Here is a 14308-nt window from a genome sequence, read left to right on the forward strand (position 1 = left end):
CAGGTACTTGTACTTTCCTTGAGTATTAAATCATGTACAGCAATTAAATAATTAAAACAATTTGTAAGTATAAAGAGAAATAACTAAATATAATGTAAGCATTTAAATGTATGTTTCGACCAGACCCCATTTAAAAAAAACTAGCAATTTCATGATTTCTTTTATACTCAATAGAAAAAGAAAAAAAAAAATCTAAACTGTTCCAACAACAATCACCACTCTGGTTTGGTTGAAATAAACTCTTAATTCACCCATTTACATGTGGAAATATGCTGGCTCTATACACGCTAAAAGTCCTGATTATTTACATGGAGTCTGGTGGAGTTTGGTGATGGTGATTTCGGGGCTGTTTCATGTTAAACTAAAAGGATCTTACTCTTTAACTAAAAGCTCTATCTCTGTAGGGATCCTTTCCATAATGTTGCCAGACTCTTAGAATAATAATCTGAGTCTGTCAGCAGCAACAACAGAACTTTTAGTGGATGGAAACTTTACCTTTTAATTAGGAGTTTAAACACAGACACAACAGGAAGAATAAGTCCATCAAATCAAGTCACAAATAATCAGCATGTGGCCTTGTTTTATTTCATTCATTTTGCATTGAGTTGTTCCACATTCCCAGACATTTAAAACAATTCAATCATTCAGGTTATTCTACAAGTCAGATGAATAAATCAGCTGTTTACTATCTGACCTGGTCTGTTTCCTGCTGCTCCCTCATTCTTTAGTGTCCTCTGGAAACAGTTTGCTTTCTATTTTCTGACTTTGTATGACATCATCAGTGTCTTTGCTTTCAGTCTGAACACACCTCAACAGGTTTAAAACCACATTCAGTCACAGAAAATACAAACAGGGAATATAAAATGTCAGAAGATTATATGAAAAGTTCACACTTCTCTCTCTGTCCCCCCCTCTCTCTCCACAGTACGTATGCCTAAAGAACTGTGTGTCTGACAGGGTGGTCAGCAACACTGGGGCTCCACAGGGGACTGTCCTCTCTCCCTTCCTCTTCACTCTCTTCACCTCGGGCTTCAACTATTGCACTGAGTCCTGCCACCTTCAGAAGTTTTCTGATGACTCAGCAATAGTTGGCTGCATAGAAAAGAGTGATGAGAATGAATACAGGACTGTTGTAGGCAACTTTGTCACTTGGAGTGAGCTGAACCATCTGCAGCTCAATGTGACAAAAATGAAGGAGCTTGTAGTGGATCTGAGGAGGGCGAAATCATCTGGGACCCCTGTTTCCATCCTGGGGGTCCCTGTGGACACTGTTGAGGAGTACAAGTACCTGGGGGTGTACTTAAACAATAAACTGGACTGGACTAGACACGCCAAGGCGGTCTACAAAAAGGGCCAAAGTCAACTCTTTTTCCTGAGGAGGCCGAGGTCCTTTAACATCTGCCGGACGATGCTGAGGATGTTCTATCAGTCTGTTGTGGCCAGTGCTATCTTCTTCTTCGCTGTCACGTGCTGGGGCAGTGGGATGACGGTCGCAGACACCAACAGACTGAACAAACTGATCAGGAGGGCTGGTGATGTGGTGGGGGAGGGCTGGTGATGTGGTGGGGGAGGAGCTGGACACACTGATGACCGTGGCTGAGAGGAGGATGCTGTCCAGGCTTCTGTCCATCTTGGATAATGTCTCCCACCGTCTCTACGACACACTGGCCCAGCAGAGGAGCACCTTCAGCAGAAGACTCCTCTCACCCAGATGCACCACAGAGCGCCACAGGAAATCGTTCCTGCCTGTGGTCAGTAAACTTTACAACACCTCCCTCGGAGAGTCACACACCCCCTCTCTGTAATCATTGCAAACAAAGACAATCACTTCTCTTTTTTATCGCACTAAAATCATCTCAACATAGACAATTTCTCTTTTTTATTGCACTATTTGCACATTAACGCTGTACATTTCATATTTTATTTATATATTATTACTGTATATTTGTTTTTATTATATATGTTTAAAGTATTGATAATATGTTGTTTTTATTTGTTGTTTGTATACCTGGAGTGGTAACGAAAATAATTTCCCCCTGGGATTATTAAAGTATTTCTGATTCTGATTCTCTCTGTCTCTAACAACAGAATGAACAGATGATAACAGGGTGTTGTGAATATGTTACATTTCACATTAAATTCAATGAGGAGAACGCTAAAGATAGTCGTTTTTACCCATTTATTTGTGTCATAAATTGTAACACTGTCTTCCTCCCAAAATATGTATATGTGTTTGTTAAATATTGTTTTTGGATAACACTCTTATTAATACATTATGGTAATAGTGTGGTTGTTATATTTGAGGTATTACGGTTTCTCATACTGCATGTATGCCATGTATGCCAGTTCACTTGTGTGTAATGATGGAGACAGATGAACAGAGCCGTGCACATGTATGGAATAAATAACGATATAAAACAGACGCTCCGTTTATACTTTCACGTCAAGTTCAAGTCAGTTAACTTAAAACAAATCACAACCTCCGCACACATTTTATACTTTTTGATCCTCAATTCAAACTACAAAGTAAAGTGAAATTAGATGTTATAATAATATTAATCCTTAGAGTTTTTGGGACGGGAAAAGCAATAAGATGAGACAGCCATTAGGCAGAAAGGTTTGAACCCTAGTGCTACCAAAGCAGAAGGTAATAGCAGAACCATTAAAAGGTGAAGGAAGTAAGGTCAGTATTGGGATGGCATTTATTGTTGAGGAGTCATTCTGCAGCAATGGAAACAAGTCAGACATTTAGAAACTTTGGTTTTTGTCATCACACAAGGCTAATAGATTATGAATTATTGATATAATCAAGAGTAGCAGTCGGTAACATCTGTCCTTGTTTGTAGACAGCTGTGATGCTCCACCAGATGTTCCAGCTGCAGTCAGTTAGCTGCACATGTCCAAACTGTGCAGCTTGATGCAGAATCAACAGTAGCAGTTGACAGGCTGTTGTTCTACCTCACATTCCTCCTGTTTAACTACACTGGGCACTTTTCCCCAGGTTTGGGAAAAGACTCGGGGGACCATATTTGGCAGGAGGTTTAGGGGTCCTCCCCTTAAGAAAATGGGACGATTTAAAAAAGAATGCAATTTGACAGCATTTTGGAGCATTATTATGACCATATCTGAGTCTAAAACAGTTAATTGTGATGCTCAGATTGATTTTACATTCACTTGGCTTCGGTACTGTCCAAAACTGCTGGAGTCTGTGATGAAGACTGAAGCTAAAAGTTCAGATATAATATTCACAAAGTCAACATGAATTAAAGTGGTTGGACTCCCAGTGTGTGTGTTGGTTGGCTGTCCCAGCTGATTTCTGCTGATTGGAAACATCTCCAACTTTCCATCCGACAACTGAAGAAGGAAAATGAACCGACAGCAGCACCTGTCTGTCCATCAGTCACCTGGAGCGGGAGGGGGGGACACGCGCTTCTGCTGTTCTGCCAAAAAGTGATCGCAGCCCCTACCTTTACACTGAAAGGTTGTTTCTGCCTCAAAAATACTGGATTTCAATTCTATCTGACAGATTATAGCCCCAAGAACTTAACCAGTTTAAATACATTCTTTAAGAAGCAATACATCCATAAAAAACACGTTTCCACTTGCCAAAAAGTGATCGTAGCTCCTAGCTTGTGTTTGAACGGTTGTTTCTGAAGAGAAGATGAGAGCGAGCAAACAAGACCCATGTTCATGTCTTAATCATCAAAATAATCTGCCTCAGGTTGAGCAGAATAAAAGTGAAATAAAAAGTGACAAAACTAAACTAAAGATTAAAGTCAAAGTAGCAATAGTGTAGAAATACTCTGTTACAAGTAAAGATCCTGCAGTAGAAAGTCTACTGGAGTCAAAGTAGGCTACATACTTACTCAGCACTAACTTGAAGTATTTACAGTAAAAGTACTCACTGTGTACATTTCAGAGTGTGAAATTATGGAGCCTTCAAGGTTCTGAAAGATGATATATTTTCTATCTCAGGCACAAGTCTTATTATGGTGTGCAACAAGATTAAAATGTTAGATGTTTAAAGCCTTCAGTCTGAAAAGGTTTAATGAACAGGCTCTTTTAGCGCGTTCATGAACAACACTGATGAGCAAGTTGAGCAAAAGTATGAAAGAGACCAACAGGTTCTCTTCCAAGTGAACTAGAGTTCGGTTCCCTTCAGGTGAGAACTAGACTGGGTAAACCCAGCCCCATCTGACGGCGATTTGATTTCACCCTGTTCAATCTGAAAAGATTGAGCTTGGTCTGGTGATAGCCAGACTAGGTGAGAACGCGGTCTGACCCAAACACAGGAAGTGGACCAAAAACAGAGCATTTACTAGCCTGCAGTTTACACCTTTCACACAGTTTACGGACTTAAATATCTGGTTTAAGGGATGATAAATTTCAGATCCATATGTAATGCGTGTGCAGGTTAGTTCCCCCAACAAATATGAATGCCTGACACTCGTTTCTCAGCAGGCAAATTATTCAATTCATAGCTTTAAAGAAACGTGTGTCTATTCTAGCGAGTCAGCTTCCAGTAAGATTACAGTTCCCTCCAAACAGTGGCCTAGGTTTTAACAGACACTCTGCTCCAACTCCTCTTTAACACAACTAAAGACATTTAATGATAGAGCCAACACTGTCAGCTAGAACAGTTTCCACTTTTCCTAATTTTTTCCACAATTTTTTTACACATTGAAGCCTGCAATTCAGTGTAGTGACAGCTTTTCAGAAAACCTTTAAATATTCCACTTTAGTATCATACACGTATGGTGTTATTTAACATGTTAAAGAAATGTAAACTAATTAATACTATTCCAAATATTCTTACTGCTTCCCCTTCTTTCGCATTAAAGCCAGCAATCTAGTTAAACTTTAGCAATTTAGCTTTTCAGCATTCACAAGCATTGTCTGCAGGAAATGCATTTTCTAGTTACTTTTCAGATGAGTTTTTACCCTTCATTCATGTTTGTGATAAACTGAAGTATGATGTCATAAGTGTCATAAAAAAGAACAAAACCTGTAAAATAAGAAGAAACTAAATGCCAAAGTTCAATTCAAAGAGGACAGATCAAATTAATAAAACAAATGATTATACATGGGTTTAACACCTATTTTTTAAGTTAGTGACAGTCTGCTGATTTAAGCCTTGATAACATTTAAAGGGGTGATAGAATGATTATATAGAGTATTTCACACTGTTCCTTATGGTCTCCTAATGCGGTATGTAACATTGGTTGGGCTGAAAATGGCCTGGTTGATATTTTATTGGCCCTTATGCATCCCTGTGTTTTGGCTCTATTTGTAAAAAGAGCTTTTCTTCCAAATATGGTATGCTCGTGAATATTTAGATGAGCTGTGCGCTGATTGGTTGAGCGAATTGCCATAGGCAGACATTAGAAAGATGCGCGTGATTTGATGTTGATAACCCCAATACACACACATAGAAGTTTACAGAAGCCTCACATTCCAGACACTGCAATGTTTTATTACCAAATTCACTTCTGAGACTTTTTTATGTGAGAAATCAACTATATAAAGCTCAAATATGGGCCGTTTTACGAAAATTGAAGGTTAATTGCAAATATGGTAAGACTGTGTGTCGGACTTCAGCCGCGGTGCTGCTGCCTCGCCGCCCGGCTAGCCTTCCTTCACAGACCCCGGCCTGCTGTGAGCTCCGTTAGGCTGGCAGCCCTGACAGAGCTCCAGGGCCTGTAACTCCCCTCTTCCTGCTAGCTAAATGGCCCGTTGTGTGAGAGTGAGAGCGCGGTCAGCGCGCTTGTTACACCAGCAATCTCTTACCACGTTACACACAATGTCACGCCACTTAGCTATACAACATCTAAATGTCTTATAAAGCTAACAACGGTGTCCGATTTCAAGTTAATATTTGTGAAGTTTAGCTAGGTTTTTCGTTAGCTGCGACTGTCCCTTCAATCCTATCTATGTGTAACTACAAATCACGGCTAGTTAGCTTCATTTTTGGTCGTAATTCGAGTATATTTACAGTTTGAATTTCGTCACACCATTTACACATCTAACTAAATGTTTTATAAAGCCAACTACGGTGTCCGATTTCAAGTTAATGAATATTTGTGAGCTGTAAGGGTTTCGTTAGCTGCAACTGTCCCTACAATCCTATGTGTACAAGATTGCGGCTAGTAAGCTAGCTTCATTTTTGGTCGTAATTCGAGTATATTTACGGTTAGAATTTCGTCACGCCACTTACACATCTAACTAAATGTTTTATAAAGCTAACAACGGTGTCCGATTTCAAGTTAATGAATATTTGTGAGCTGTAAGGGTTTCGTTAGCGGCGACAGTCCCTACAATCCTATGTGTACAAGATTGCGGCTAGTAAGCTAGCTTCATTTTTGGACGTAATTCGAGTATATTTACGGTTAGAATTTCGTCACGCCACTTACACATCTAACTAAATGTTTTATAAAGCTAACAACGGTGTCCGATTTCAAGTTAATGAATATTTGTGAGCTGTAAGGGTTTCGTTAGCTGCGACTGTCCCTTCAATCCTAGCTGTGTGTAGCTACAAATCACGGATAGTTAGCTTCATTTTCGGCGTAATTCTGAGTATATTTACAGTTTGAATTTCGTCAAGCCAGTTATACAACATCTAACTAAATGTTTTATAAAGCTAACAACGGTGTTCAATTTCAAGTTAATGAATTTTTGTGAATTTCAGAGTAATTCTAAGAGGCTAGCTATAGCTAGCCTCCTCTAGCTATAGCTAGCCTCCTCTAGCTATATCTCCATCCAGCCGCAGGCTCTATCAATGAGACTCGCGGACAAGAGGCGTGTATTTCACCGATCGTTTGTTTAAATAACTCAACACATTATAATTACACACATAATACGATTAACTGGAACCTGTGGTAAGAGATTGCTGGCGTAACAAGCTCTCTGACCGCGCTCTCACTCACACACACCTGGCATTAGGAAGAGGGGAACTGCAGGCCCTGGAGCTCTGTCCGAGCATCAGCGTGTAGTAATCCATTATCCAAAAACCGGTGACTTTGCGCGGGTATGGAGTGCTGTGGGCTGCCAGTTAACGGAGCTCCATCTACCTCAGAGCAGGCCGGGGTGTGTGAAGGAAGGCAGGCGGGACGGCGAGGCAGCAACACAGGCAGCACCGGTGCTGAACTCCGACACACAGTCGGACAAAATGTGCAATTAGCCATCCATTTTCGTAAAACGGCCCATATTTGAGCTTTACATAGTTGATTTCTGGCATAAAAAAGTTTCAGAAGTGAATTTTGTAATGGAATAGCAGAGATCTGCGCGACCTAGATTCGGAAGACTACCTGATCTCAGGTCAGTTGTGTAGCCTATGTAAATGTTGGGGCGTGACCGTTCTCTTAATACACCCATGGGCTGACAAAGGTACCGGTTTTTGGGAGGTTGACGTCAACTTCCAGCTTTGTTGGGATTCGCCCGTTTTCAGCGGCAGTTTCAAAATATGAGATTTTCATAGTAAAGGGGTGTCAGTGGGACTTTGAGCTTCTATGTATGTCCTATTTACCCTCCGAACTGTCGTTATTCAACTATGACAGGGTAAAATCGGTTTTGCATTCTATCACCCCTTTAAACAGGTGAGTTATATAAACAGTTGTTATGAAGTGTGAAATTAGCTTCATAGACCAAAACTGTTTTTTTGTACCAGGCTGTAAACATTTTTATATTTCTGATGTTAAGTCTGGATTTTTCCACATGGGGGTCTATGGGGAATGACGCGAAGAACTGTTCAGTGACACACATAACAAACATCGTTTTCAGCATCTTACTGAGATATTAATAATCACTCAAATAAAACATACATGACGTGACACAAGCTAGCATTAGCTCTATTCAGTATCAGGACAGTCACTTAACTTCCTGTTAGCTTAAAAGAAGGATTAATGTTACCTTTTTTGATATTAAATTCAACACTTTAGTAATAGTATAATATTGTAAAACACATTTTTCATCTGTGAAATGTTATTCCATGTTGCTTAGAGTCTTTAAGATCAGTTGTCTGTCCCAAGATGGCGGGGCCACAGACGCAGTTTAAACACATTAAGGGCCCTATCTTGCACCCACCGCAATTGCCTTTGTACAAAACCTGGTCTAAAGTCAGTGGTGCTAGTCTAAAGTCAGTGGTGCTAGTCTAAAGTCAGTAGCGCTAGTCTAAAGTCAGTAGCGCTAGTCTAAAGTCAGTGGTGCTAGTCTAAAGTCAGTAGCGCTAGTCTAAAGTCAGTGGTGCTAGTCTAAAGTCAGTGGCGCTTTATTCAGATGCTATTTTAGGGGCGCATGCTTGGCCATAATGTAGCGTGTGCACAACGCGCATACACTTCTCTCATCTAAACGGACGCAGCAGTTCCCATTTTTGCAAACCATAATTACAAAGAAAAATATTACTGAAAATGCGCTTCAGGTGTTTGGATAGATCAGGAGGCACTTTACAGTACAGTCCTCAGAAAGTCGCAGCATTCTTCGTGGCTTGTTGTGATTTAAACAACATTTCCATGAATCATGGATGTGTTGATGACATAAATGAGGAAATATTAGAGGACTTAAGGAGACGTGATGTTGAACTACGGCAGGATCTGGTCCGGGAGTAATGCGCGATGTGCTCCTGATGGAGCGGGTGGACGGAGATGGAGTGGGGGGAGGAGGAAGGAGCACAACAGGAGCAGGTGGTGCGTTTGGAGGCCCACGCTCCATGGCTGCAGCAATCCTCTCCAGACTTGAGGAGATGCGCCTGAGAGGCCGCAGCAACATCGCCACCCGGCCAAGACGGGCATTTATTACTTTTCCGCATCCCGGACAGCTCCCGCTGGTGTGCGCCAGGAAAATCCGCCGTTATAATAGCAATCCGCCATGGAACAAGCGCGCCTGCTCTTAAAGGGAATGTGAGATGACGCTCTGATTGGTTATTTTCACGTCACGCCCAAACCACACCTAGCTACTTCAGACCAACCCATTTTAGATTTGCGTCGGGCGCAAGAGTCATTTATCCCGCCGGTAAAATAGCAACAGCGGCCGAGATCCGCCCACAAAGCTACTTGCGTTTTGCGTTTCAGATCGTTAAAATAGGGCCCTAACTGTTCAAGTCATTTTTTAAGCAGCAGAAGCAGCAATGTTCTGATTAAAGCTTTTCTTCGTCTTAAGTGACAATAAACTGAATATTTCAGCAATTTGACATCACCTTAGTAAACAGTGATGGGGATTTTGGTAAATTGTTTATACCAGGTCATTAATTAAGAACAACAAATACTTTTTCGTTGCAGCATTAGTTAAAAAGCACTAGCAGTTTAACCCTGAACTCAGAATATTTTATTACAGCAAAACTAACTAATTTTGAGTGGAATAAACCCCTTCAAAGGGAGGGAGTGTAATGTGTAGTCCTAGCCAGGATAACATCCATGCTGTTCAGAAGATAAAGTTACTGCTGGTCAGCCTTCAATGTGGAGAGAAGATCAGAAAATAACAACACAGCTATCAGGGCATGAGGAGGAGGCAGGAGGAAACCGCTTGGCTCGGAAACATGTTCACAACACGGCAGTGTGAATGCGCTGGTGTCTTTTAAGGCTACTATTCAGAGAAAATGTTTTAAAACATTGTTCACACCAGTACGGCTTCTCTCCAGTGTGAATGCGCTGGTGTTTTTTAAGGTCACCGCTCTGAGAAAAAGTTTTACAACATAGATCACACCTGTATGGCTTCTCTCCTGTGTGAATGCGCTGGTGAGATTTAAGGTGACTACTCTCAGAAAAGGTTTTACCACATAGATCACAGCTGTAAGGCTTCTCTCCAGTGTGAATGCGTTGATGTCTTTTAAGGGCCCCACTCTCAGAAAAATGTTCCCCACATTGTTTACACCAGTACAGCTTCTCTGCAGTGTGAACATGCTGGTGTTTTTTAAGCCCACTACTATAAGAAAAGGTTTTACCACATATACTACAGCTGTGAGGTTTATCTCCAGTGTGAATGTGTTGATGTCTTTTAAGGCTACTACTCAGAGAAAAAGTTTTACAACATAGATCACACCTGTACGGCTTCTCTCCAGTGTGAATGCGCTGGTGTTTTTTAAGGTCACCGCTCTGAGAAAAAGTTTTACAACATAGATCACACCTGTATGGCTTCTCTCCAGTGTGAATGCGCTGGTGAGATTTAAGGTGACCACTCTGAGAAAAGGTTTTACCACATAGATCACAGCAGTACGGCTTCTCTCTAGTGTGAATGCGTTGATGTCTTTTAAGAGCCCCACTCTCAGAAAATTTTCCCCCACGTTGTTCACACCAGTACAGCTTCTCTGCAGTGTGAACGTGCTGGTGTTTTTTAAGCCCACTACTATAAGAAAACGTTTTACCACATATACCACAGCTGTGAGGTTTATCTCCAGTGTGAATGTGTTGATGTATTTTAAGGTGACCACTCATAGAAAAAGTTTTCCCACATTGTTTACACCAGTACGGCTTCTCTCCTGTGTGAACGCGCTGATGAGATTTAACGCTACTGCTCCGAGAAAAGGTTTTACCACATAGACCACAGCTGTACGGCTTCTCTCCACTGTGAATGCGTTGATGCGTTTTAAGGTGACTACTCTGAGAAAAAGTTTTCCCACATTGTTCACAGCAGTACGGCTTCTCTCCAGTGTGAATGCGTCGGTGGCTTTCTAGGCTACCACTCCCAGAAAAGGTTTTACCACAGTGATCACAGCTGTGCAGATTCTCTCCAGTGTGAACTCTCTGATGAATCTTTAAATATCCAGATGTTGTGAAGGATTTGTCACAGTGTTGACAGTGGTGACGTTTGGGTCCAGCTCCTCCTCTCCGTTTCTATAGCAACAGACAAAAAGAGAGAGAGATAGTAAACAACCTTCTTAAACCCTGGACTTGCTCTCACTCACAATTTTCACTCTTCATACAATAATTTATGACAAAATTAAGTTAAATATGTGCCGGTTGCAGATAGAGATGCACCGATTTCAACTTTCTAGGCCAATTCCGATTTCCCATTGAGTTTGAACTGCCGATAAAGATTTTAGCCGATTCCGATATCATATTTTCTAACCACTTCCAGCACACACAAATATTTATTTTCTATCTTTTCTTTAATAGAACATGTGTTGAACAGATAATGGATCACTTTAAAACAGAACTATATAAATTACTCCTGGTGTGGGACATTCACACACATCTAAAATGCAACATTAGAACCATTTCCTTCTTTTCACATCCAATATCACACTAAAATATATATATAAATAAAGTAAACATAGTCTTGCAGTATAAAGATATTTCTCAAAACACACACGCAGGCCTGTTTGAACGTCAACAGTAACGTAACCTGAAAACATAAACTACACACAGTTTAGCAACAAAACTAAACGCTGAGGGAAGATTACTACATTTTTAATGTTGATTTTAAGCAGTATGCATCCCCACTAACCTTGAAAGCATTTTAAACAGTAACGTTAATACAACGTGTCGGAGGAATACAGCGTCTGTCAGCCTCAGAGGGGAGTGAGAGCGGCTGACCATTCGCCTGAGGTCAGTAGAGCGGACTACTCTGCAGAGCCGTAATTACGACTTTATGACATTTCATAAACAGCTGATTGAGCGGCAGTGCGCTCATGTTGCGCGATGTTAATCATGCGGCGCCCGAGTGCATTTGACCAGCATAAAATCGGCATATGTCAGACTGACCGGCAAGTCGCCGGTCATGGCCGGTCACGTGAAAATCTGCCAATTCCGGTCAATCGGTGCATCTCTAGTTGCAGACATGTTATTATTGAAGCAAATGTACTTTTCATAACTTTAATAAGTTCAGAAGTATTCAAAATTTTTCAGGCAAGTTTCCCCATTCAAAGGATTGGCAATTTAAAAACTAAAACATTTGGTCACTCTCTTCAATGTTACTTTCAGTTAGAAATCCCATGGTAACTATAAAATAACACAAACCTTTCATACATTCTGGGTATTTTTCATCCTTTAAATCCTATTCAAACCTTTTGAAATACATACATTAATTTGATGTTAAAATAAAGGTAAAGTTCTTCTGGTTGCAGACATGTTACTATGGAAGCCATCAGGCTCTTCTCAGTGTTTCCCACAGGTTGAGAGTTTACTGGTGGTGGTGTGTGACGCAGGATGTGATGGTGTGGTGCGTGATGGCTAGGTTTAGTAATAATGGGTTCAGTTATAAACTAGTCAAATGAAGGTGAAAACAATGACTACACAACATTATCAGATCATTTAGAAAGAAAAAACTATTTACATATTAAAAAAATCAGACTAAAAGATGAAACAGATACAGATGAAAATATTGCAACACTGCGGCATCTGACCCGATTTCAGGGTAGTTATTAGGGCTGCACGATATGAGGAAAATATGCGATATGCCGTAACGTTGTTGAATATCGCGATAATGATATAACTTTATCTGTGATAAATTAACAGATATTAAAATGTAGCTTACTCAGTTCTGCTGCTTTCAGTATTTTGCTAAAAAACAACAAATTGCTCGTAGAATTTTAAATAAATGACGAAAAAGTGTAGCCATGATGTGCTTTGACAATTAAATCAGTTTTTTGTTTTTTTTGCCAAATGTTAACGGTTCAGCAGATAAAATACCCATAATACTAGGCTCCATACAGACAATGTACCCTACTACTAACGTAACGATAGCCTCTCTGAGCAAGTACAACGTTGACGCTGTCATGCATGCGGCACTCAACTTTGCGAGGGGGAGGGACTGGAAGCAGCTGGTCTGTGTGCGCTGTAAAAAATTCACTGTTGGTTGGAAAGAGTTTAATTTGGATTTTATCTACCTGGGCGGGTCTCAATTTACCTGGGTGGTGTGCCCAAGTAGAACCGATGTATGGGAAACTCTGCTTCTAACCTCAGTAGTGTGGACGTGAGGTGTAAATATAGCAAAAGATTTTCATTTTAAAAATATTAAATAGTGTTAGGTAACCACCCAGGCTTAAAGAAATGATTGTTGAGAAGTAACCACATGGCTCAGAATTACATGAAATCAATGTGTTGTTAAAGTGGTACTGCACAACAGTAGAACTTATAAATCCAGGATACGTGATAAAGCGAGGCTTCACCTAGTCTGATCAGAGCATCCTAGCGTTCTGTGTTTCACGACGGCAAAGCCAGGGTGAGGAGGAGAGACTAGGTCGAGTCAGGCTGCGGAGGAGAGACTAGGTGGAGTCAGACTGAGGAGGAGAGACTAGGTCGAGTCAGACTGAGGAGGAGAGACTAGGTTGAGTCAGGCTGATGTATTTCGGATAGATGAGCGTTCACGGCTTTCCTTACCAGAACGCGAGGTCGATCACAGATTTACTGATGCTAAAATGGAGAATACACATTGTTCATACTTTATACAGAGTGAGCAGCAGCTTCTTGTGGAAGTATGATAACGAAAAACACATTATTTGTAAAGAAGAAACGCGGCCGCTGTAATGAAACAGCGAGAGAAAGCGAGGCAGACGATCACGGACCGACTGAATGTGTAAGCAGCCTAAAAATCTACATTTACTGACCACTGCTCTGAACTGAAACCATCATAATCATACCATCCAAGGATTAGGTTACTAATCACTTGTACAAATTAACAGTTGTAGCTAGGGCTGCACAATATATCGTAAATGTTGCGTTAACTTGAAACGGGTAAACATTGTGGTGCATTCAAAGTTATTGTAGAATACCCTTTTCTCATCGGTTTTTGTTGTTTAACAGCAAATTTCTGGTGAAATAACTTATTATTGTTATTATTAGGGCTGTCAGCATTAACGCGTCAATTGCGATGCGATTAAGGGCCAAGCATAACGCGTTTTTTTCACATGCCACAATTTATTAATTTATTTTACACTTCACTCGGCTTTGCATCGTGCATAACAGGCTACTATTTTGACCCTTTGCCGCACATTTACTTATCATCAAGCTGCCATACTTCCTTATAACACATCCTACTGCTGCAGGCTGCATACAGCAGAAACACAATTCTGCTTTTTATTTTTCAAAACTCCTGGACGGCTCAGTAGACAAGTCGAAAGCCAAATGCACATTGTGTAAAGCCGAATTAAAATGTCACCGAAGGTTGTGAAGCTTGAGCTACCACCTACGAGCTAAACATAGTACAGTTAACGTGACTCAGGTTGATGCTAGTGGGCTCAGGCAAAGCACTATTTTGGAGAGTGCTACTCGCCGACCTGTTGATAAAACCAAATCCAAAAAAGTTACTACAGCTCTTGCGAAATGGGTGGCAACTAACTGCAGACCTGTCAGCATCGTAGAAGACTCGGGTCTTAAAGACG

At 40.8% G+C, this 14308-nt stretch overlaps 3 protein-coding genes across 7 annotated transcripts in view; all 3 read right to left on the reverse strand.

Moving 5' to 3' along the window:
- LOC120570713 (NACHT, LRR and PYD domains-containing protein 12-like) overlaps positions 1 to 14308 on the reverse strand; it is a 565262-nt gene that overhangs the window by 328236 nt on the left and 222718 nt on the right. The window lies entirely within an intron of this gene.
- The window catches only part of LOC120570742 (zinc finger protein 883-like), a 340678-nt gene that overhangs the window by 163686 nt on the left and 162684 nt on the right, over positions 1 to 14308 (reverse strand). The window lies entirely within an intron of this gene.
- The window catches only part of LOC120571038 (zinc finger protein 271-like), a 31146-nt gene that overhangs the window by 10308 nt on the left and 6530 nt on the right, over positions 1 to 14308 (reverse strand). For 3 of the 5 annotated variants that reach the window (XM_039819749.1, XM_039819742.1, XM_039819756.1), the window contains one exon: positions 9028 to 10820. The exons of 1 other annotated variant lie outside the window; for it this stretch is intronic. In XM_039819749.1, the coding sequence (XP_039675683.1) occupies positions 9531 to 10820 (1290 nt within the window). In that variant the 3' untranslated portion in view covers positions 9028 to 9530. Of the gene's footprint in view, positions 1 to 548; positions 1800 to 9027; positions 10821 to 14308 lie in introns of those variants that run through there. One more of the 5 variants, XM_039819763.1, reaches the window with a different exon arrangement.

Source organism: Perca fluviatilis, chromosome 2, assembly GCF_010015445.1.
Source record: "Perca fluviatilis chromosome 2, GENO_Pfluv_1.0, whole genome shotgun sequence".
In the NCBI taxonomy this organism is placed as follows: domain Eukaryota; kingdom Metazoa; phylum Chordata; class Actinopteri; order Perciformes; family Percidae; genus Perca; species Perca fluviatilis.